Source organism: Bos indicus, chromosome 10 (genome assembly GCF_029378745.1).
Source record: "Bos indicus isolate NIAB-ARS_2022 breed Sahiwal x Tharparkar chromosome 10, NIAB-ARS_B.indTharparkar_mat_pri_1.0, whole genome shotgun sequence".
In the NCBI taxonomy this organism is placed as follows: domain Eukaryota; kingdom Metazoa; phylum Chordata; class Mammalia; order Artiodactyla; family Bovidae; genus Bos; species Bos indicus.
Window position 1 is genome coordinate 82,395,633 of NC_091769.1, and position 24,826 is coordinate 82,420,458.

The 24,826-nt window shown below is 34.6% G+C and overlaps 1 protein-coding gene across 5 annotated transcripts in view; it reads left to right on the forward strand.

Annotated features, from left to right (window-relative positions):
* The window catches only part of PCNX1 (pecanex 1), a 184,648-nt gene that overhangs the window by 55,306 nt on the left and 104,516 nt on the right, over positions 1-24,826 (forward strand). For 2 of the 5 annotated variants that reach the window (XM_070797789.1, XM_070797791.1), the window contains exons 6-8: positions 2,455-4,161; positions 15,209-15,341; positions 21,276-21,460. In XM_070797789.1, coding sequence (XP_070653890.1) covers positions 2,455-4,161; positions 15,209-15,341; positions 21,276-21,460 — 2,025 coding nt within the window. The remainder of the gene's footprint in view (positions 1-2,454; positions 4,162-15,208; positions 15,342-21,275; positions 21,461-24,826) is intronic. The other 3 variants (XM_070797792.1, XM_070797793.1, XM_070797790.1) reach the window with 2 other exon arrangements.

Genomic DNA, 24,826 nt, shown 5'->3' on the forward strand with positions numbered 1-24,826 from the left:
TTTTTGGGTTGATGCAGATGTTCTAGAATTAGACAGTGGACATGAGTGCCCAAATCTGAATGTACTAAAAACCACTGAATTTTATTCTTAAAAGGGTGAATTTTATGACATGTAAATTATATCACAATAAAAAGGAAAAAAGTGATACACCAAAAAATATTAACAGTTATCTCAGTGGCAGAAATTTAAATCATTTTCTTCCTCATACTTTACTAGATTTTATAGAATTAACATTTTACTTTTATCAACAAAAATAGTAACTTCCTCCTCTCTTCTAGATCATCCCCAGCAATTATAAAAAACAAACTGCTTTATTTCTTTTATATTCGTAAAAAAATCCACATCTCTTCCTTTATCCTCACTTCTTCTGTTACCTATCACCTTGTATCTCTGGTGTCCTTTACATGAATAATCTTTTTCAGAACCTTGTACAAATATCTGATTTTATCTTTTAGCAGGAATTTCTAGAAGTAGATTATTGATCAAAGGGTATGTATGCTTCTTGAAGGTTTTTAGTTACCTTGCCAGATTTCTTTGTAGAAGGTTGGTTGCGCCAGTTTGCACACCATGAGTAGTGTGTAAGATGCCTTTCTTAATCTGAATACTACTAGTAGCAATCACTGGAAGAAAGCTTAACTAGGTGAAAGATAGTATCTCTCTGGGTTGATTTGATCCTGTCTTTGACAGTATTGCTACCAGGAAGAAAAAATGTCTTAAGAAAGCATGTTTACTTAAAATTTCCTAAAACCACCTAAAATTCTTCCTGACAGAGTAAACTTATTATGATATGTGTATTTAGCAATACTAGAAAAAACAAATGTATTAAATTAAATTTGGCTTTGTCTTTTAAAATGAAAAACTTAAATTTCTGCTTCATTAATGCCTTGGGAGTTGGTATTTTTTTAAAGTCTATTGTATATTAGAATTGGTGATTTTCAACTACTTGCTCAGTTAAGTTTTTGTTTTATAAAATATCCTTGAAATGTGAATATTACATCAGTCCATAATTGCTTAATAGGGATATATATTGAGAGTTTTTAAAAATAACATTATAAATTAATACTATAGAAAAGTAAATGGTTTTTAAATTTGGGTTTTTTAGAGAATATAAGAACCCAACTATAGTGGTACAGTTTTGAACAGATGAAAAGAATATTGGTTTCACTTATCTTGAGGACTTTAAGACACAAGATAAAGCCTAATAGGTCATTTATAAAATCACAGTTTATATGGTACCTTCTAGAGAGTATCTCTAGTTTAGATTTTTAGTTGTTTACATCTAACTTATATTAAGCTTTTTTTGAAGTCCGTAAATATTTCTAGAAGTCATTCTTAATTTATATTAATCTTAGGGGGGAAATTATGCTTTTATTATTTAAAGTAACTACTGGGAAGAGTCTGACTTATTATAGACTCTGTTACTGTATTTTTCTTATTCAGTTATGACAAATAAGACAATAATATTTCTTTTTATTGAAGTAACAGCAAACTCAAACAGCAATCCTTGTCTATTAAAAGGTATATAAAAAAAATCAGCTATTGTACAGTTTGGTTGTCAAGCTATGTTTCAAGATAAATGACAGTGTAGGTAGGTGGGTAGATGGGCTTATTTATATTTTTATCTATCTTTATGTGTGTATAGTATATATGACAACTCATGTCACTAATCTCTGCCCTAAATGAAGGGTTAAAGGAATAATCTTACAGATATAGGGGGGATATGTTTTTTTTTTTTCATGAAGCATTTTTAATTGCTGCATCAGTGGTAAAAGATAAAATGTATTTTGCCCTGTAATTATTATTTTAATACTTTCAACCATTGTGAACAGGAAGACATCTTCTGTCATTATACCATATCTTGTATGGGCCTTGGTCAACCTTCTGATTTTTTTTGTTTGTTTCTGATTACTCTGTTTTTGTGGATTTGAAAAATCAATTATATTAGTTTTTCAAACAGACTTTAAATTTAGTTAGGTAAAATAATGATAGCTACCATTAATTGTGCCAGGCATTGTGTTAAGCAAGTATGTTATTAACTCAGTTATCCCATGGTAAGATTGATATCACATTTTACAGATGAGGAAGCAGAGGCTTGAAAAGGTAACCCACCTTTACCCAGTTACTAAGTTAGGGACAGAACTTACCCAGAAATCCAGGTCTGTTTTAAATGTAATCCTTGGTTGCTTCTTATTTTATTGTTGATAGTCCACAGAATTTTCTGAGGTTCGTTGAAGATTTGGAAGTTCAGTTCATTCCATTGGTAGAATGCTTTCTTTCTTTAGCCGGGAAATAGAAAGAAGCCCTTTGGAATGACTGGCCAACTGTTATTCAGTGAGCTACTGGGAAATAGTTTATGCTTAATTTATGGTACACTGTGAATTCTTTCCCTTGTTAGACAGTAGAAAAACAGATTATAGATTTGTGTTAACATTTCCAAATATATGTTTGAAACAGATTTGGCAGCTGACCGGAAGCTCTTCCGCCTGGTCTCCAATGATTCCTTCATCTCCATTCAGCCGTCCTTATCCTCATGTGGACAGGACTTACCAAGGGACTTCAGTGACAAAGTGAGCCTGCCAAGTCACAGCCACCACCACCACGTCGAGCAGTCTCTGTCCAATGCCTGTGACACAGAAGTAGCTTCTCTTGTCCCTTTGCATTCACACTCTTACAGGAAAGATCACCGCCCGCGGGGTGTACCACGGACTTCTAGCTCTGCTGTGGCTTTTCCAGACACCTCCCTGAATGACTTTCCTCTGTATCAGCAAAGGCGTGGGTTGGATCCTGTTAGTGAGTTAGAATCTTCCAAGCCTCATTCTGGATCCAAAGAATCCTTGGTGGAAAATTCGTGTTTACCTGGGGAATTTCAGCTGGTTGGCGAGCTGAAAAACAGTAATTCTCAGCCACCTACCAGAAGTGGGAAGAGCAAACCCTTGAACGCAGACAAAAGCATGGACAGCTTGCGAAGCCTGAGCACGCGCAGCAGTGGCTCAACGGAGAGCTACTGCAGCGGGACTGACCGGGATACCCACAGCACCGTCAGCAGCTACAAAAGCGAGCAGACCAGCTCCACTCACATCGAGAGCATCTTGTCAGAGCACGAGGAGTCTCCCCAGGTGGCAAAGAAGAGCAGTCAGAAGAAAGAGGACTGTGCTGAGGCAGAGGACAAAAATAGCTGTGCTGGTGGCAAAAGGACTAGCAGTGAAAAGACCGCCGTGGACGAGAGTACGAACAGTGGCGTTCAGGGGGCCAAGGAGTCTAACGGCTCTGATGATGTGCACAATCAGAAAGGTCTCAGCACCTCTGCATCTGAAGAAGCCAATAAAAACCCCCATGCAAATGAATTCACTTCACAGGGGGACACACCGCTTGGGAAGACTGCTGAAAACCGAGAGGAGGAGGGTGAGAAGCCAGCTGTGTCAGTGGACGCGAAAGTTAGCAAAGATGTTGGTGGAAAGCAGAAGGAAGGGGATGTGCGACCTAAATCCTCCAGCCTGATCCACCGGACAGCCTCTGCCCATAAGTCAGGCAGGAGACGGACAGGGAAAAAACGGGCCAGCAGTTTCGATTCAAGTCGGCATAGGGACTACGTGTCCTTTCGAGGTGTTTCTGGTACCAAGCCGCACAGTGCTATATTCTGTCACGATGAGGACTCCAGTGACCAAAGTGACTTGAGCAGAGCATCCAGCGTTCAGTCTGCTCACCAGTTTGGCAGCGATAGCTCTTCTAGCACCACTTCTCATTCTTGTCAGTCTCCTGAGGGCAGATACAGTGCCCTAAAGACCAAACACGCCCCTAAGGAAAGGGGTACCGACTCTGAGCATGCACACAAAGCCCACTTGGGGCCTGAAGGAACTGGCAAAAAGCGGACAGCACGGCGGACTTCCAGCACAAATAGTGCCAAGACTCGGGCCCGAGTGTTGAGCCTGGACAGCAGCACTGTAGCGTGTCTGAATGACTCCAGTAGGCTAATGGCGCCTGAAAGCGTAAAACCCTTAACCACTTCAAAATCCGATCTGGAGGCCAAAGAAGGAGAGGTGCTAGATGAGCTATCTTTATTGGGACGGGCTTCCCAGTTAGAGACTGTCACTCGATCTAGGAATAGCTTGCCAAGCCAGGTTGCTTTTCCTGAAGGTGAAGAGCAAGACGCAGTCAGTGGAGGTAAGTAAATTGCAGGAGGAGATTGACCCAAGAATTTCTGCAGTTTTCGATGCTGTTGATTGGAGTACTACTACTTCGAGTATATTTTGTGTTAACAGCTGCATATCTACTATGTTGTTAAAATAAACTGTCTTTCCATGAAGAAGAAGATGGTTATCTTAAAAAAGGTTTTGATGTGAACACCAAGGAAATGTTTTTTTGTTGTATTACATATCAGTTTGTTCTTCATGACACTCACCTTTTCTAAGCCATTTGCCACCTGTTAATGTTTTACCAGGAATAACAAAAAAATTGGTCCCCTTCCTCCTTTGTACAACCACAGTAACAACAAAATGTAGAATTTTATTAGGGCACCAAGCCATTTTTAGTTATCTCTTATACAGCGTGTGCCACTGAACTTTGAGAATGAGATCTCTCAACCTGTTACATAAGATTTTTCCAAATATTACTTTAGCTCTATGTACTTTGAAAACATACGGCTTTTTTCTTTGTTTCTTAGGTTTTATTTCTCGCTTACTCAAGTTTTAGTCGTTAAACTGTTTTTCTGTAACTTCACATTAAAGTTTATTAATCTGCGTTTGTAGTTCATTATCCATTAGTGGATATATGATGCTCCGTGTGATAACAGTGATAGTGCTTGGGTTAAAGCACTAGCTTACTGATTTCTGGTTTATGGGGAATTGTGCAAAATTCAGTAGGTGATTTTGTATTGTCAGTGTGTATTGGCCATTTTGTTTATTTCAGAGTTGTCTCTTGGTATTTCCTCCTGCCCAAATATTTGCTTATTCTGTTTTGGTTATTATGGAGTCTCATTCTTGAATCGAATCAGAAGAATGAAGTCCTCTGTTGCTAGCACATGACTTTTTTATCATCTATCTCATATCCTTTAATAAAGCTTATGTCTTTGGCTTTATAGTTTACAGTCTATTGGTGTAGTAACATTTAGTCTTTTATAAAAAGTTAAGCTGAGTGTTTGTTTACACAAACATACTGAAACAAGGAACATGCTTTTTCTCAAAGAATTCTAATTTCACCCACAATTTTTTAAGTCCATAATGTGGTAAACATTCTCTTGCATCTTTTGGTATAGTTTATAACAAAGATTAATTTCTAATAGGAATGTAAAAAGTGATCTTTAGTGCCTAAGGAAGAAACTAGTCTGACTTAAATATTGAGAACTAAATATATCTGAAGTGATTATAATCATTTGGTAACAATATAGTAATTAACTTCTCTTGAGTCTTTGATGTGGCTGTCAATCTGTTTTTTGTAACAGGTCTGAAAGTCTTTTAGTGATTTCTCACACAAATCATGTGTTTGCGATATGTAGGAAACCATTGGGTTTTAAATGATAGCTTAATTTTTACTGAAAGTGTGATTAAAATAAATTCTAAGAACATGCAATGATAGAAAACTATTGCTGTTCTAAATGTTGTTGAAATGTAAGTAAAAAGATAGTACATCTTATGCTTTTGTATTAAAAATGCCATTTCCTTTTCATAGGGAATGTGGGGTGTTCTGTTTTTTTTTTTTTTAGGAAAAGTTACATGAGGTCTTATTTGCTCTTTGATTAATATGAGCCCTCATTTTTCCAGATTTCAGCTTTTGTTTTGTTTGTGTTATTTTTTTTTAAAAAAGCAAACCATCCACTATTAATAAAAAAAAAATAAGGAACTAAAAATTTCCATTTATTTCACTTTGGTGGAAAAAATTTAATCATCTGTGGGCTGTTAAAAACATTCTTTTGCCAAAGGAAGACACTGTTGAAACTGTTTTTATATGAGCTTCATTGTGTTTAGAATAAAAATAAGAACAAAACTAAACTGCTTAAATATATTGGATTTATATTTAGTTTGTTTTCATCTCATTTTGTTAGTGTCTTGGTTTCTTGGAAGATTGGAGGTGGTGGAAGGCAATGTATTTTGGTTTTCATTATTTAAAAGTTATATAGAATCTCAAATACTTTGTAAAATGTGTTAGATTATATTTATTGTTAGTTTTTTGGGTTTTTAAATTTTTGATAATTAGGAGACATTTTTCTTCGCATCTGTTCTACTTTCTGTACTCCTGAAATGTGTCAGTACAACAGAGGATACAGCTTGACCATGTATATGGCTATACATTAACTGTAATGTATACATTATACATTAACTATATATTAACTATAATGTACAGCCATACTGACCATTAGATTTTATCCTAATGAATTGGGATGTGTTGCTGAGCTTTCCAGTGGTTTCTTTTTGTCTTATCTTTAAACTGGATGGTGTTGGTCCTGTGGAAGGATGAAACTAAGGAAATGTACTTTAAAATACTAAAATAAACTAAAATGGGTTGCCTAATATAGTGACATGGAGTCATACATCCTTGTCAGTATATGGGCTCACTATTGTCATGACTCTGGGAAAGCTGCTTACCTTCTTAAGCCTTGACTTTCTCATCTTAAAATGGAGATGATAGTGATATCTATCCTATAGAGGTTTTATGAGGACTGAAGGCTTTAATAGATTTAAAATGCTTACAACAGTGCCTGGTACATAGTAAAAGCTTATTAATAGCACTGATGCTTCTGTTTCACTGGATTTCCCTGATAGCTCAGTTGGTAAAGAATCTGCCTGCAATGCAGGAGGCCCCAGTTTGATTCCTGGGTTTGGAAGATTCCCTGGAGAAGGGATAGGCTACCCACTCCAGTATTCTTGGGCTTCCCTGGTGGCTCAAGAATCCACCTGCAATGCAGGAGACCTGGATTTGATACCTGGGTTGGGAAGATCCCCTGGAGAAGGGAAAGGCTATCTACTCAAGTATTCTGGCCTGGAAAATTCCATGGACTGTATAGTCCATGGGGTTGCAAAGAGTCGGACCCGACTGAGCGACGTTCACTTCACTTCTGTTTCACTGACCAGTCTGTTCTGCTACTCATGTGTATCCTGTCCTGAAGAAAATGATTAAATATAGAAATACATTAGAGATACTCTCATTGTGCCATTTTGAAACTGAATAATAGTAAAAATAAAAAATCTGAATTCTTAGTTTCTTGCATAATACCAAAAAGAAAAACCTTAATCTGATATAATATTACAGATTTTAATCTCATCTTGGCAGCAATACATGCGTAGCCTATCTTCTGGTACTCATTCATATAACAAGTGATTGTTTTCATAGGACTTCTCACTGTTAATCTAATACTTTGATTAAAATTGGGTGTCATCAATAATGTTCTGTGATTGCTTAGGTAGGAAAAAAGTTTTATGTTCAAGCTATTTTCTTTGTTGATCTCTTGTTTTTGCATTTAATTTTTCTTTTATAATTATAAAGCGTATCTTTAATAACTTATGACTGGTATTTTAAAAATAAAAAAGTACAGACAAATTATATATGACAGAAAAGTATCCTGTTTTCTTTTGAATCACTTAATCTTATTTACCGCCTGATTCAACAGACTGTGAAGAACAATCAGAATAGAAAGATTTATGTTCATTCCTTTATTTGTATTATTTTTTTCTCAATTTCTTAACCTCTGTTTTTCTGTGTGAGAAAATTATTTTAAATGTAATAGTTGGGTTCTGAAGGCATGAAATAAGATCCTGTTATTATAATTTTGTGCTGGGAATCAATGATAGTCTTCTGTCAAGGGATTGTCACTATATAAAGAAAAGCCAAATTTTCTTGATGACAGTTTGTGAGGGTGTGTACCATACATGTAAATTTGATCCTAAGTATCATTAAAAGAAAAGACAAACACCACTGAACCAAAAAGAGTATGTGAATTAAAGCTTTTGTATTTTACTGAATAGAGGGACTGTAAATTCTAATAGATTTAATTTTCTCATTTCCCAGTTCACATGGGAAGTTAGAAGAAGAAAATAAATAGAAAGGGAGGGGTTCCTGTCGAGGCTAAAACTGATGGCAGCAGAAGAAATGCACTGCTGACTCTATAGAAGCTGGAATAACCATACAAACCAATGCTAGAAACACGTGGTAGGAGGTCGTTAACTGCAGGGGCGAACTGCTTGTTCAAGGACATCATAATATCATAACTTAATGCTGTATTGCAGTATAACTCACTAATAAATGTGTATGTGACTAAGGAAAGTTTATATTTTATTTAGTCTATACTGAGAAGAAAGCTTAGGCGTATAAAACCACATCAAAGAGTGTTCATTAGATGTAATAAACAGGTTTGGATCCTTGAGTTACTTGGAAAAATTATCTTAAGTGTTAAGAGGCATTTTATTGATGAGGCAAATAAGGTTTATATATCAGATTCCCCAGATCAGCCCATTCTTTCTAATACCAGTAATGTTCTGTTTAAGGAATCAAACAGTTACATTTTAATGCCATCTCTAATTACTACCTGGATAATCCGGCAAGCCATTAAACCTGTGTCTCAATTTCCTCAATTGTAAACCAGTAGTAGTAACTGTTCAGGTCGTCTCACAGTTAATGATCAGATTCTAACACGCTTCCAGGTATAAAACTTCTTTGTATATTTATTATGAAAACTAAGACAGTGATGCCTTTTAATCATTTGTAAGGAAGTTTTCCATTTTAAATGTCGTTTCAAGTATATATTCAAATATATATTCTTGAAATATATATTCTTCACTAATGATGCCTTATTAGGTGAATCTCCTGAAGATATATTCAAAAATGTTTCTGAGTGCAGTTTTCCAGAAGAGAGGGTCTGTCAGACCATTCACAAAGGATTTAAAAAGAGTAGGAACCACCTATAAAAGTAAGTAATCCTTAAACTCTGTCTTTTAGGAACTGTTCTGTGTGATAATGACTCCAGAGTATCATTTAATTTCATCTACCAAACTGTATTTGATTGACTGCCTGGGATTATGGAAAGTATCGATAAGGATATGCAAATTCTCAATACAGCTAATAATTTTGTTGTTGTTTGCTATTGTTGCTGGTTTATGGGTCAAAAAATAATGTAGTCCTTTAAAATGTTCTCATAGATAGAAATTATTTAAATTCAGAATGAATGCTTAGAAGTTGTGCAGTAGATTCTTGTTCTTTGGCCTCCCAGAAAATGATGCTTATAAGCATTTGTTTCTATATTAAAACAAAATCTTTGCATGCTGATATTAGTATCATTCTTGACTGACATGGAAATAAAAAAGGAAAGAATGGATTTCATGCCTAGACTAGAATATTTCCTTTAAAAGAATTCTTTGATTTGCATTTCTTCATATAGTAACTTAATTATTAAGTAAAATAATTTTTTACCTTGAAGAATATTTCAATGTATTTCACAATATTTGCATATATATTAATTTTCTGAAATGTGTGTATGTATGTTTCATATTTTCATCATTTTTCGTTAAAGAATTTTCTTAAGCCACTTGCTTGTGATCTATTTGTGGTACCAAAACACATTTTTATTTTCATGACTTTCCCAAATTTACTCCTTTTTCCTCAATAGACACTCCCCACTGAAAACAACACCTTTCTTGAGCAGTTTCTTCTACATTTTTATTCATTTAATAGTGATTGAGCTATTACAAGAGACTAGCTTTAGCAGTATGTAACAATTAGAAAGTAACAAACTACATATGGATCCTTCAAGTAATCAGCTGAATGATTCACATCATTTTTAAGTGGCATTTTTTTTCTATATGTATCTTTGCTCAAAACTTTCCAATTGTTGAGATACAAAACCTGCACCTCCTACTTCACCAAATCATGCTCTTTTGTGCCATCCCAGCTCCAAAATCACTGCAGATGGTGACTGCAGCCATGAAATTCAAAGACACTTACTCCTTGGAAGGAAAGTTATGACCAACCTAGATAGCATGTTCAAAAGCAGAGACATTACTTTGCCAACAAAGGTCCGTCTAGTCAAGGCTATGGTTTTTCCTGTGGTCATGTATGGATGTGAGTTGGACTGTGAAGAAAGCTAAGTGCTGAAGAATTGATGCTTTTGAACTGTGGTGTTGGAGAAGACTCTTGAGAGTCCCTTGGACTGCAAGGAGATCCAACCAGTCCATTCTGAAGGAGATCAGCCCTGGGATTTCTTTGGAAGGAATGATGCTGAAGCTGAAACTCCAGTACTTTGGCCACCTCATGAGAAGAGTTGATTCATTGGAAAAGACTCTGATGCTGGGAGGGATTGGGGGCAGGAGGAGAAGGGGATGACAGAGGATGAGATGGCTGGATTGCGGCATCACCGACTCGATGGACATGAGTTTGAGTGAACTCCGGGAGTTGGTGATGGACAGGGAAGCCTGGCATGCTGCAATTCATGGAGTCACAAAAAGTCGGACACGACTGAGCTGAACTGAACTGAGTCCTCCTAAAAGTATATTAGTGCTTTTTTTTAAAGTCTTTATTGTATTTGTTACAACGTTGCTTCCGTTTTTGTTTTTGTTTTGTTTTGTTTTTAATTGCTTCCACTTAAAAATGTTTTGGTTTCTTGGCCTGCACGCATGTGGGATCCTAGCTCTCTCGACCAGGGATTGAACCCACAATCCCTGCGTTGGAAGGCAAAGTGTTAACCACTGGACAGCTGGGGAATTCCCATATTAGTGCTTTTTTAATGCTTTGCCCGTTTTCATTCACATAGTAAAACAAACTGATGATCTATTCTTTTAATCATTTGGTGCTCAGCTTTCTTCACAGTCCAACTGTCACATCCATACATGACCACAGTAAAAACCATAGCCTTGACTAGACGGACCTTTGTTGGCAAAGTAATGTCTCTGCTTTTTAATATGCTGTCTAGGTTGGTCATAACTTTCCTTTCAAGGAGTAAGCATCTTTTAATTTCATGGCTGTAATCACCATCTGTAGTGATTTTGGAGCCCAAGAAAATAAAGTCAGCCACTGTTTTCCCATCTGTTTGCCATGAAGTGATGGAAGCAGATGCCATGATGCCATTTTCTGAATGTTGAGCTTTAAGCCAACTTTTTCATTCCCCTCTTTCACTTTCATCAAGAGGTTCTTTAGTTCTTCTTCACTTTCTGCCATAAGGGTGGTGTCATCTGCATATCTGAGGTGATTGATATTTCTCCTGGCAATCTTGATTCCAGGTTGTGCTTCCTCCAGCCCAGCATTTCTCATGATGTACTCTGCATATAAGTTAAATAAGCAAGGTGACAATATATAGCCTTGATATATTCCTTTTCCTATCTGGAACCAGTCTGTTGTTCCATGTCCAGTTCTAACTTGCTTCCTGACCTGCATACAGGTTTCTCAAGAGGCAGGTCAGGTGGTCTGGTATTCCCATCTCTTTCAGAATTTTCCACAGTTTATTGTGATCCACACAGTCAAAGGCTTTGGCATAGTCTTAAAGCAGAGATTTTTTCTGAAATTCTCTTGCTCTTTGGATGATCCAGTGGATGTTGGCAGTTTGATCTCTGATTCCTCTGCCTTTTCTAAAACCAGCGTGAACATCTGGAAGTTCACGAAATAGATCAGACCACAACTGTTGAAAATGTCTTAGTATATCTGTGCCATGTGTGTGAATTGCCATTAGGTGCTCTGCTGCTGCTAAGTCGCTTCAGTCGTGTCCGACTCTGTGCGACCCCGTAGACGGCAGCCTACCAGGCTCCCCCATCCCTGGGATTCTCCAGGCAAGAACACTGGAGTGGGTTGCCATTTCCTTCTCCAATGCATGGAAGTGAAAAGTGAAAGTGAAGTCGCTCAGTCGGGTCCGACCCTCAGCGACCCCATGGACTGCAGCCTACCAGGCTCCTCCGTCCATGGGATCTTCCAGGCAAGAGTACTGGAGTGGGGTGCCATTGCCTTCTCCGTTAGGTGCTCAGTAAATGTTTATTTAATTGAATGATTGTATCGCTACTCCAGAAGTAGAACTAAGTTATCTGAAGTTCTCTCTTCAACTTAGATAGTAATTCAGTTTCTTGAAGTCTTTTTAATACAAAGAAATAATTAGAAAGTCAAGACTCTTATATTTAAAAAACATGTTGAATTCACATTTGTCTAAATAAATGTCCTTGAAAGTATTTTATATCTGTCTTGTCATTCATGGCCTTTGAATCAATTGAATGTTTGTGGTTTTTTTTTTTCTTTTTTACCTACACATGCATAAAATTTAGTTGTACCTAGAGTGCTAGATTTTTACTTTTTGCATTTTATACTCTTACTATACTAATTAATTTTATTCTTTACCAGGGATACTGAATTTTAAGCAGTAAAGTGTTTTCTTTCTCCTTCTCTGGTCCTCTAGTTAAAAGATTTTTTTGTGGTTTTCTTTCTATTTATAAAGTAAAAGGATTCAGAAAGAGCTTTTTGTAGTTGGATTGTGAAAGTGAATTTTCATCAAGTAAAACCATACTTATGTCATTGAATATACTTACAGTAAGTTATTTTAAGCTTTAGACAACTCTAGTAAACATTGAATATTTTTTTATCATCAGATATTTCTGCCCTGAATATTACAGAGGACGACTGAGGGCAAAATAGGCAGCAGTCATAACTCCATTTTAATATGTTGTCCTATGTAATGTCTAAAATGTTGTCTTGATGTGTTTCTAAAGCTGTTTTAGTAAGAAAGCAGTGTTAATAGTTATTTTTCAGATAACAAAATATAAATAGTATGTTAATAGAAAAAAAAGTGTTTTCTGGAGAAGCCAAAGAATATATTGACTACAAAGGGACACTGTAGTTGTGTCTTTTTGTCCCAGTATTATGGAATAACTAGCTTATATTTAAAATTAGCTTCATTAAGTCCTCAGTAGAAGGAAGATAGTAAAGAAAAGTGTTTCTTATTTGCCTTCTTCCTGTTCTCACTATTCCATGATCATGTATTGCTTGTTTCAAATACTTCTGAATAATTTTAGTACATTTTATGGATTAAATTATTCTCTATATATTCTATCTGGATGAATGTAACTGTTATTTTGGTTGAAACAAACTCTTAAATTAGAATGTTTGAAAGTTTAAGTGAATTGACGTGTAAATTGAGCAATAATACAATAAAAATCTTCAATATAATTTCAAAAAATAAGTCTTGAATTGAGGTTTAAAATAGTGACTTAAAATTTTGTAACCCAAGTTCTTACTGGGATCTAAGAACCGTTAGCAGATACACAAGTCACCCGTTAATTTCTCATTTCTTCTTTCATGTAGCTTGCTTGTTTCCCTTGGTTTTGTCCTTCACCCAGTGACTGCCCTGCCAGTGTTGGTTTTCCTCTTCGTGACAGTGCTGGTTGGTGGTGGTAGTTAAGTTGCTGAGTGCTGGCTGCTGTTTCCTCTGTTGAGGTCTTAGTTGTCAGGGACAGGTAAAACGCACAGTGCGCTTTGTGCAGACAGGCATCCTTGACTTTCTAGATCAGCAGTGCCCAATACCGCTTTCTGTGGTGATTGAAACGTCTGTATCTGTACTGTTCAGTAAAGGTGGTCACTGGCCATATGCAGCTCTGGAGCGTTTGAAATGTGGTTCATGAATCTGGTAAATGGAACTTTTAATTTTCTTTAAGTTTAATTTGTTCTCACAGGTCATGTATAATTTTTGTGTATGTGAGCTTCTGCATCACAAGAAACAGCTTTTTTCACATTAAAGGAATTTTCATTGTATCACAATAAAACCGGAGAAAGAAAAGAAGTATTAGCTCCAGGAGTCAAGTTTGATTTGGATTCAAAGCCCCAAAGTTGAATTCTGATTTAGTTGTCTGGCTTATAATGTCACTGGAGTGTGTGCGCTGAAAAAGAAAGTAATAATGTAAATTATTCACCTGTGATTTGTGACTTAACGCTTCTTACTGGAAGAAATTTGCCAAGTGGGTGAAGTAATTCTGTGCTTGTCATCCCTTTAATAAAAGAAACATTGCCTGAAGATAGAGAAGTCCAGGCCTTCTGGGGGTATTTATATTCCTAATTGTAATGAATTAATTACACAAAGAACATTCATTGGGGAAGGGATAAAAATGTAAACATTTAAAAGAAAACTTTATTAAAATCAACATTTAAAATGATAGAGGTTGCTGTTGCTGAGCAGAATAATGATAAGAATTAATAAAGCCTTTAAAATGTGAATTAGGCTTGTCATAGAACTGAAGTCCAAATACAACACTTGATTTTGTAATCCACGTCATCCTTTTCAAATGAAAAGGAATTTTCATTTGTTGTCTTTTAAAAAAGATGTTGTCCTGGCCAACTTGTCTCTATTCATATTTAGCATCAAAATGCCCTTTCTCAAAATCAAAATGATTCTTAAAATATTTAAATTACTATAGACAACAGTTGTTAAAGAGTCATGTGTATGAACATCATTTCGCTTTAGAAACCCAAATCAGTCATGGTTCTGTAAAATTTTATGTAATTCTGTTTAGCCTTAGTTTTTATTTTCTTGTTGGTATATATTTGGTTTTAGTTTGTTTTGCTTTTGGATTAAGCTGTGGGTTTCTAAGTTTTTTTGCTGATGTTTTGTTTACATTTGCTTCCTAGTGTTGAGGGAACCAGTGTAGGGGCATGAAGTTGAATAAAGTTAGGCAGCAAACTACAGCTTAACATACACTTGCACTGCCTTGAATTGAGCATTTAAAAAACTAGTTGTGCAGCTTAGCAGTCAACCGTTTCATTTAATGCTGCCAAAATTGTGGCACAGGGTAGTGTCAGATAAATGCACGCCTGACTCCTGTCATCACAAGCACTGTCGGTGCTGCTTTTACTGTCTTCATGAAAGGAAGAAACTAATGCCCCTTTCCCATTATTCAGAACTAACCAATGTAATACATACGGTACTTTTAAGGCTGACTTAAAAGGCCAATAGAGGGATATGTGACTTTATAAATAAGACTTTTAGAAAAAGATTGAAAATAACTGAGATCTTAAAATAGAAAGTTGAGGTTGAAGAGAAGATGGTGAGGCCAGATAATCAGAAGCGTTTTTAAAGAAACAGTTATCTATAGCAAACGGTGTAGTCCCTAACTTCTCACCCTCAAAGTAAAGGGAACCTGACTAACTGAGCCAGAGTTTTCATAGGTTCACTGTTAATCTGTCGTATTGGGGAGGACAGGCTCAGCTGCTATTTACATCTCCGACCTAGGCTTCTGTTTGACCTAAGTCTGTCTTGATGCAGCAGCACAGGCCAGCGAGGAGACGGTGTCATTTCGCCGTGAACGCAGCACATTTAGGCGCCAGGCAGTACGGCGCCGGCACAATGCAGGGAGTAACCCTACCCCTCCTACATTGCTCATCGGATCACCCCTAAGGTATGGTATTTTAAAATTCCACCAAGCTTAGCATGCATTGTAACAGACCTCTAACCTGTTTTGTCAGTCTGAAGAAAGCATTTATTAAATACTTTTGTTTTTCTTTTTCTTCCAGTTTCTCTATATCTTTAAGCTTCTTTAGACTTTCTCTGCATGTGACTGTGAGCCTGTTGCACCATGCATGTCTTATGTTGCATTATAAACAAAATGATCAGATTGGTTTAGTCAATTTTAAATCACAAAAATTATTTTTAGGGCAGTTATATACATGTAAACAGAGGCCTTAAGTTAGCTTTTTATTTTTTTCCTATTCCAAGTTAGTAATTAATTCAATATCTTTTCCCAGCACCTTAAACAGTGTTCAATATGAGCAAATATGGACTGAGTGATGAGCTTACTGAGGATATCAGCTTGATAAACCAGTTTGATTATTTTATTTCATTAAAAGATGGTATACTTTATTTTGTGTTGCTTGAAAGTTAATCACTAGGGCTTAGTAAATGATGCAGAACTAGAATATTTAGTTTTTGGTAATGTATGGTCAACTGGGGGCTTCTCTGGTGGCTCAGATGGTAAAGAATCTGTCTGCCAATGCAGGAGACCGGGGTTTGATCCCTGGGTTAGGAAGATCCCCTGGAGAAGGAAATGGCACCCCACTCCAGTACTCTTGTCTGGAGAATTCCATGGACAAAGAAGCCTGGTGGGCTACAATCCATGGGGTTGCAAAGAGTCAGACACAACTAAGTGACTTTCATGGTCAATTGGTGATGTGTATACACTATGTATTTGTATGTACATATTTGTTGAATTTCTCAACCTCCATATGCTGAACAAAAGCATTTTTATTTTTGCTACTGTTCCTAAGTAAGAAAGCTTCTTTATAATCTTGGGAGTAAATTTTTATTGAAATTCTTAAGCTTTTTTATCCTTAATTATGTCAGATATAATGAATCTGTGGCTTGAATTAGAGATATTAAAAAAAAAACCTATTCAAAAGACTTGTGCTTTAAGAATACAAATATGGATGAAATTATGTGTTAGCTTATTCATTAAACCATGTGTATGTTATTATAGTGGAAGTGAAAGCTGCTTAGTCCTGTCTGACTCTTTGCGACTCCATAGAAATTGTAGCCCGCTAGGCTCCTCTGTCCCTGGAATTCTCTAGGCAAGAATACTGGAGTGGGTAGCTGTTCCCGTCTCTGGGGATATTATTACACCATACACTTTTATTAATCTCTGCATCTAAAGGCTCCATTATCCAAGTTATTTTCCTATATTTTGAAATTCAAAAAGAAGAATATTTGATGAAATAACTGCTGTTGAATGCATGGTAGGTTTGAAGAGATAAATCTCTTCCCTTGTTAAAATCTGGTTCCTGAAAGTAGCAAAATCCTTATTTTTTTAAATTGCTATTTTATTGTATATTTCCCTTGGTATTTAAGACAATTATTTTTCTGAGTTTTACATTACAATCAGGAACTTCATCTTTCATAGATCATGTTCCTTTAATTCTGCAGTAAAAATGAGAAGGCAACCGTTTAAAAGAAGCGTTCGGTCTAGAAATCTTTTCTGAGTGCCTTTGCTTTTAGTGGGCCTCCTCTTCTATTTCCTTTGCTCCCTGAAGTAACTTTTCTTGCTAATGGATTTAGGGTGTGTAGTGCCAACCTGCAGAAAGAATTCACCACAAAATTTCATTTTACGTTTTCTGTTTTGTGTTTTCTAACCTCTTTTTTCTCCTTGAATAATACTTGCCATAAACATATTCTTTGCTTACCTTCTTACTCCATGTTGATATTTCTTAATCCTTTTTTTTTAACCTTCTATTTTTAGTCTTTATAAATCCTTTCATTCTTTGGATCTCACTCACTAAACAAATGTAGACAATTTTGTTTTCTCTGCCTGGTGGAATATTAAAGAACTGTGCTAACTCCAGACAACCACATAGGATTTCTCCATTTTTTTTTTTTTTTTTAGCATTTTAAATACATCACCATTCAAATGAGGATATGGTATGAGCTATTTATTTGTAAAGGGCTCACTTTAGGATTTTTGTAAAGTAGTCTTCCAGTAGTCAGTCAGCATGTAAATTGTGTTAGTTCAGTCGCTCAGTCGTGTCCAACTCTTTGCAACCCCTTGAACCTAAGGTTCCATGATATTTCCAGTGCAAAGATTATGTGTATCTTAAAGAGGCTGACTACATCATGAATAAAATAAGATAAAATTTAGCTGTGATGAATTAGAAACGCCAATTTAATAAAAATTGTATTTTTTTAATTGTAAAAATATTCAGGTGAAGTATAGTGATACTCTCAGTGTAAGTTATATAATATTGTCATCTTTAAATATAAGATAGCATGGTTTTGAAAAACTTGTCAGAAAGAAATGGAATAGGTATGATGATAGTTTAATTATAATTATTCTGTAGATACCAGTAAAAATATATTAACTTATTTTAAACTTTAATGAATAATGTAAGTAATCGACAGTCTAAAAAGCAACTTCATAAAAAATATGTATCCAAGGATTGGGAGTGAATCATCCATTTCCTCACAAAGAGAATTTGCATATATTTTAAAATGCTAGTTAGAATATCCTATTTCAGAATTATTTTTAAAGGTTGTTTTTTTTTTCTAACTTAAGTTAACCTTGTAGGCCCTTACTACTTCTTCCCAGTTACTAGAGATGAAAACAGATGAATATTTAAAGATTATGTAATACTACTACTAAGAGTTAGTTCTGTGTTTATCAGCCTAGATGTGGTATCTTTTAGAACTCTAGTTAATAGACTGGAATGAAAGTAGACCATCAGTGCATTTGGGGAAGGGAAAAAAGCTTTACTATATAGTTAGATTTATTTTTAAAATAGAGTGAAAGACCTGTAATCAAATAAGGTCATAGTTATAACTGAGTTGGTAATTGGAAATTCATATCATTTTTGGTACTCAGGAATGAATCCACCAAATACTTACGTTTGTGCACTGTATTCAAGACACTGAGTACTCTCGGAAATCTGGAGACCCATAGTAGTAATGTAATCATACTCAGAGTTTGTTTAGTTGGAAAGATACATGCAAAGATAAAAATCAGCATACAGCAGAATGTGTTACATACTAAATAAGTGCTAAGAGGAAGGAAAGACCAATACCAATTATATTTTTTTATCATTTAAATTTGGAAAGCAAATTAATTTAATTATTAGGATAACGTGTCAGTGATGCTACTGATAGCCGATAGTTTAGAAACCTAAACTTCTATCTTTTGCCACATTGTGAAATAGTTGCTGTCTTTTCTGAAACTGGTAGTTTTGACATAAAATTGGTATTATAGAAAAGATTAATTTTTGTCAGTTATTAGTTTAAGATGAAATACAACCCTCCAGGAATAGTTTTCCTGGCAATTTGTGCAAAAATAATAGGCTTTTTGGAATTCAAGGGACATAAACATTTTTTTTCTCCCTTTTGATGTTCAGAAACTTGACATTTATAACTGCATAGATTTTGGCTAATTTTCTTTGTTCTGGAGTTGATTTTCATACATTGCCTAGTACTTTGAAAACCTTATATATATATGAATATGTTGAAGAAAAGTGTATTCTCAATACACTCACTCTAGAATATATCTGACTGCCATAGAGCACCTTTATTTATGATTTTAATTGAAAAAATTGGCAAAATTTGCTGAGCATATATATATATATGTTTATGTATTGAGTGTGTATATACACACACACATAAATTTTAATATTTTACCTTCCAAATCTGAAGAGTCATCATACTTGAGCTGAAAAATTTTTCCCTTGTGAAATTTGGTCTTTTGGGTAAAGTGTATGGATAAATTTAGATGGCTTCCAAGGACAGACTTACTGTTGATGTACGTAAGAAACAAACGTTTTAGTATATTAGTTCCCAAGATCACCTCTTGATTCATTTCTGTTGTACAAATATTCTACTCGCAGACAGACAGACTGCAAGACATTATTAAGTGAATACCTTTAAAATTATGACTTTAAAAGTTCGTGCCAATGAGTGTTGACAAGTCTTTGTAGACTTGATCTTTTTAATATGTTGTATACATTCCTGTGCTCTACTTAGAGTATATAGTTTTTATTGGCTCTCATTGGCTCTAAAAGAGGCCTGAAAACACGAATGTTTCAGGCAGTGGTGATTAATAGAACTTTCTGTGGTGGTGGATATAGTCTGTAATCTGCACTATCCAGTATGGTAAACACTGACTGCCAGCTTTGGCCTGCCCTGGTGGCTGTGGTAGCCACTGTCTATGTTGCATGTCTCTTGATCACTTGAAATATGGTTAGCATGATTGAGGAGCGAACATTTTAGTTACTTTAGTCACATATGGCTATAGTTCCAGAGTATGTTCTACTGCCATAACCACAGCTTTAAGCAATGTATGCAGTATTTTTCTTTTTTATTTCATGGTTACAGTTGACCCTTAAACAACATGGGCTTGAACTGCATGGGTTCAGTTACATGTGGGTATTTTCAATAATAAATAGTACAGAATGACATGATCCGTCGTTGGTTGGATCTTTGGATAAGGAGGGGCACCATAAGTTATACATGGATTTTCGACTCTGCTGAGATTTGGTGCCTTGTCCCCCATGTTGTTTGAGGCTCAATTGTACTTCAAATTTAGCTCTCTTCCGAGTCTATAGCAGATTAGTTTGTTGTCTTGTAGACATCAGAGAAAGCACTCCTTTTAATTCAGAGGATTAGAGAGAAGTTGATATTCCTGAAAGTAATACTGCATAAGGCTGTTGTTAGTAGCATTCTTTTAATTCCTAAAAGGTCTAATAATTTTAATAACAGTGCAGAATGGCGTTGAACATCATGTAGAGGAGGATGTATAATTATACTCAAAGTGTTCTCATCAGTTTCATCAGTTTAAATATGAATGTTATACTAAGAAAATTTAAGTTCTTAGTGTTTTAAAATAAATATGTAAAAATTAAAAATGAGTTAATAGTTTCTTAGTTTTATCTACTTTTTAGATAATTAAAATCATCAAAATTATAACGTTTAGATAATTTTAACTTATAATCATGAAATACTAAATATTTTAAAATTGTTATAAAATTTTGAAAAGACTAATATTCCTTGAATAATTACTGGCTTCTAAATTATTTCTAAGGTTTTCTAAAATGATGGATTTCTGTAATGAAACTTGAGTATGAATTGGGAAAGATAAGATCAAAATTCACTAAGGGAACGTAATTACTGTTAACTAACACCTGTATATAAAGCCTGTGACTTTATTTTAGAAATATGTAGGCTTTTCATAGAAAAAATATTTAATATAGCATCTCAGCAGTCATTTCTATTTCACTTGGTTGAATCAGTTTTGTTTTTTTTTTTTTAATTCTGGTTTTCTTCACTAGTTTGTGATTTTCTTTTGATTCTGAATTGTTACCTTGGTTGCATTTGATAAAGATTCTTTGGTTTTCAAGTGCATAGAAATTTTGTTTTATTGTGAATTTCAGATGCAAGAATATTTGAAAGAACAATTCTAGAATAATTTTATCAGGGTTATAAATAAAAGTGCATATTGAACTTAAAAATAAGTATTATTTGAGGGACCAGCTATAGCCTATATGTATTTAATGTACTTGTGACTCTTCTTTGTTGCTTTCTTTTTCCTTATACTAGAACTTTGTTGACTTGAGTTGGAAAGATGTTACAGATTGGTTGCTCTGCATATACATTGAATTTTTTTCTGTGTTCATCACCATGAATCAGATTTCAAAAAACCAGAATTTTCAAGACAGCAGTATAATCTGCATATTTTATAAAGTTTGTTGGCTCTTTCTTAGGTTACACTGACACCTTTTTAAAAAAAATTAGTTTTCTATATTGACTTCTAGCTATTGTTTTCTCTTTTCTTCCCTGTAATGTCTCCCCAATCCATGTTTTTTCCTAGCCTTCAAGATGGTCAGCAAGGCCAGCAGTCCACAGCCCAGGTCAGAGTCCAGTCCCGCCCCCCTTCCCAGGCTGCAGTGCTCAGTGCTAGTGCCTCCTTGCTGGTGAGAAATGGGAGTGTCCACTTAGAAGCATCACATGACAATGCATCTGCTGTAGGCGGCAGCAGTTTGCACGATGAACTTGGTATGCAGGCCTTATGTAATCTTGGTGGCATAAAACTTGAATATAGCAGATAATGGGTAACAATGATTACAGTTCTTTCCTGAGATAGCTTCGTTTTGGAACTACACATAAGAGTACTTTTTACAGGATTTGCAGTGTGTATAAGGAAAATTTGACTTTTGCTTTTACCTTTTCTGTTTCTCTCAATTCATACTCTTCATTTTCTTCTGAGCATGTCTGTTATTAATAAGTATCAATAAATGTTCACACTTTACTGTCCTCTTGTAATGATTTGGGCAGTTTTGCTATTTCTTGGTATTTGTACCACGTGGTGAAATGCTGAGTTTTTAAAAATTATTTTGATTGAACCTTCATTTCTCTAAATTCTCTGCTGTAGGGAAGGCAAAAATACTTTCTAATGGCCTATTACTATATAATCTTTCTTTTAGGTATTCTATATTTTACTTCAGTGTCTGTCACCTGAAGTAGGACTTAATGTAATTCTAAATGCAGTACCTTGAGAACATCATGGCTGTATATTCAAATCAAAGAACTTTATAAAATTTTTTTCTTTTTTCCTGTTAATACATCTATAAATAGAAAATATAAGTTATTAAACAGTTAAGTCTCAGAGAGGTGGTAGAGTTTTAAGCCTCAGTAATGTGTTAGAGAAACAGTATTTTATACTAGTTTGTTTTCTATTTCTCTCTCCAGGTCAGCTTTCTTGTGCTCAAAATGCAGATTAGTAGCAGTTGAAGAAAATCTTGTTATTCAGAAATATACATTTCAAAGTATTTTATTTGCTTACTGTGATTTTGTTTCTCCATGTTATAACTGTCTTTGATTTATAACGAAGGTGATCTAGCTGATGGTTTGACGAGAAGGATATAATTGGTAGAGGGTGCCCAAATTAGGTATAAAAAATGTCATGCTGTTAATTGACTCTGTTTTGTAAAAACTGTTACAGAGAAAATTAGTGAGTATTAGATATGCATATTGATGAAAATCATCAACTTTAGCAAACTTTATAGAAACTTGAAAATGATATCTGTTTAAAACCTATCTGTTAGAACATTAGAACCTATGGTGATTTCTAAATAAAATGAGAAGGAAATAAGATATTTTAATTTTAGAGTGCTTATGCTCTGGAGTTTGAAGAGGTCAGGGAATCTGTTTGAGAGAGTAAGGTAGACTTCAGTTTAGTTACCTGCTTTGATCAGTTGCAAATATATTGAGTAAATAGTATCTTTTTATTGACATTTCTCTTGGGTTAACTCAAAGTTCCTATGTTTGGAGGACTTGTCGATTTGTACCTGTATAATTACAGTTACTATCACCACTGTCCATTGGTCATTTGGTAGTAGATTAACTAAGCTTAGATTTGGTTCATTTTGGGTTTTTTAAACTTTTGTCAAATGAAGAATAAATTGAACTAGTAGGTGATTTTACTCTGTAAAAATTCTTAATATGTTCAAAAAACTTGCTAAGCGAGAAATCATATTCATAGATGATTGAGAATATGTACATTATCAACTTAGCATCTACTGGTGAATATTCAGGACATTCATTTAACATTTGGATTTTAGCTTTTGTTTTAACTGCTTTCTGATAGTTCTTGGCCTCTCTTATAGTTGAGTGTTGTCAAATTGAACGCCTAGTAATAATTAGTACAAAATACACAGTCAGTGGACAGTGTATATCCGTTCATTTCATAGCACAGAAGGTTGACTAAGAAAAGATTCTAAAAATGAACTTGCAGCTGAAGTTGAAGGAACTGACAGAGATACTGATTTTTATAATGTATTCCACTAGAATATTTGTGTTGCATAGTTTAATCTTCAACGTGATTTTAATTAACAGTAGTTAAATAATTTCATGGGATTGAATTGGGATACTGTATACTCAAACATGTTAAAGTTAGCCATGTTGTTCCCTAAAAGTATGGAATACTTACAAAGAATTTCCCTTCCAAACTTAGCTTCTTCAACTGAAAATTTTAAATGTATAATTTTTACATGTTAAAATTTTTATATATACATAATATATTTATGTAACACACACATACTGAAACATACATATATATACTCATATGTATTTATATATATGTTTGAGTACATATAAATGTTTGTATGTGTATTCATGTATATGTTGTAATTGTATGTTTACTTTTTAAAGTGAGAGATATTTGCCTTTTTCAGTTAAAGGAAACTTGGAGTCAGGCTTGTTTAATTCCAAGCCTAAGTCGTTTTCCTTAACTGTGTTTTTGACATTTTTACTCTGTGGTGTCATAATAATTGATGACATGCATTTCCTCTACTAAACCCTGAGAATCCTTATTTTTCTGTTACATTTTAACTAGCATTTCAAGACTATCAGGTAGCACTGGATATGGTAGAAAAGTTCATTGAAGATGGCATTATATGGTTTATTAGTAGTTTATTCAGCAGAGGAAAATACATTTTCATCATCCATTTTCAGCAGGCATAATTGTTCATCATAATTAATTTCTAAAACTGAATCTTAAGTGTATAATTTAGAACCTGATCTGAATAATTTAATGGTTTCCTTTCTTATTTGTAGACTGAATTTCCGTGCAAACTTTGTTTAATTATATGAATGATGGATAAGTTTTAAAGTTATAATCTTGAAATTTACCATTAAAAAATTTATCAAATCTTTCAATGTAACATTTTGTCCTTTAAAAAAAAAAAAACAACACAATGTATCCTAAAGGGTAATTTTCTTTTTATGAGCCTTTTGTTGAATTTAACTGATTTGTGGTTGATTTCATACTAAACTTTGAAACTTCAATTTTACTAAATAAAACAAGCTTTAAAACAAGCTTTTGCATATTACCCAGGTAAGTCACTGAAGAGAGTCAGTTTTTATGTTAATCCTGGCTTCCACTTGTAACATAGGACTAATAAATTGATATAGTGATGAAACAGGTTATTCATATATATAACACAGCATCTCAGAAGAATTGTTGTAGATAGGATCAGGTAAAATAGGAAAATTTATGTTTTTGTGTGTGTGTGTTTGAAATTGGTAGTGATGAGTATTGAGAAGTATATATAAAATTATTTTCATGTGAAAAATAAAAATGCTGTTCTAGGCAAGAAATGAGGACAACAGAGTTTTATGTTTACCAAGACATAAGTATAGAGATATCATAGGTAGTATGCCTCTGAATTTTAAGACTTTCTTAATATCCTTAATGTATTAGAGATTGAGAGAGTAATGAATTGATTTTTCTAAGGTTTTCTTTTGTTTCATTACTGTACAACTATTTACAAAGAAGGTGTTCTTGAGATAATCCTCTTTACTACAGAACTTATTACTTTGAAATTGTGGTCAGCTCTAGAAAAAGACTTAACAGAAATCTGC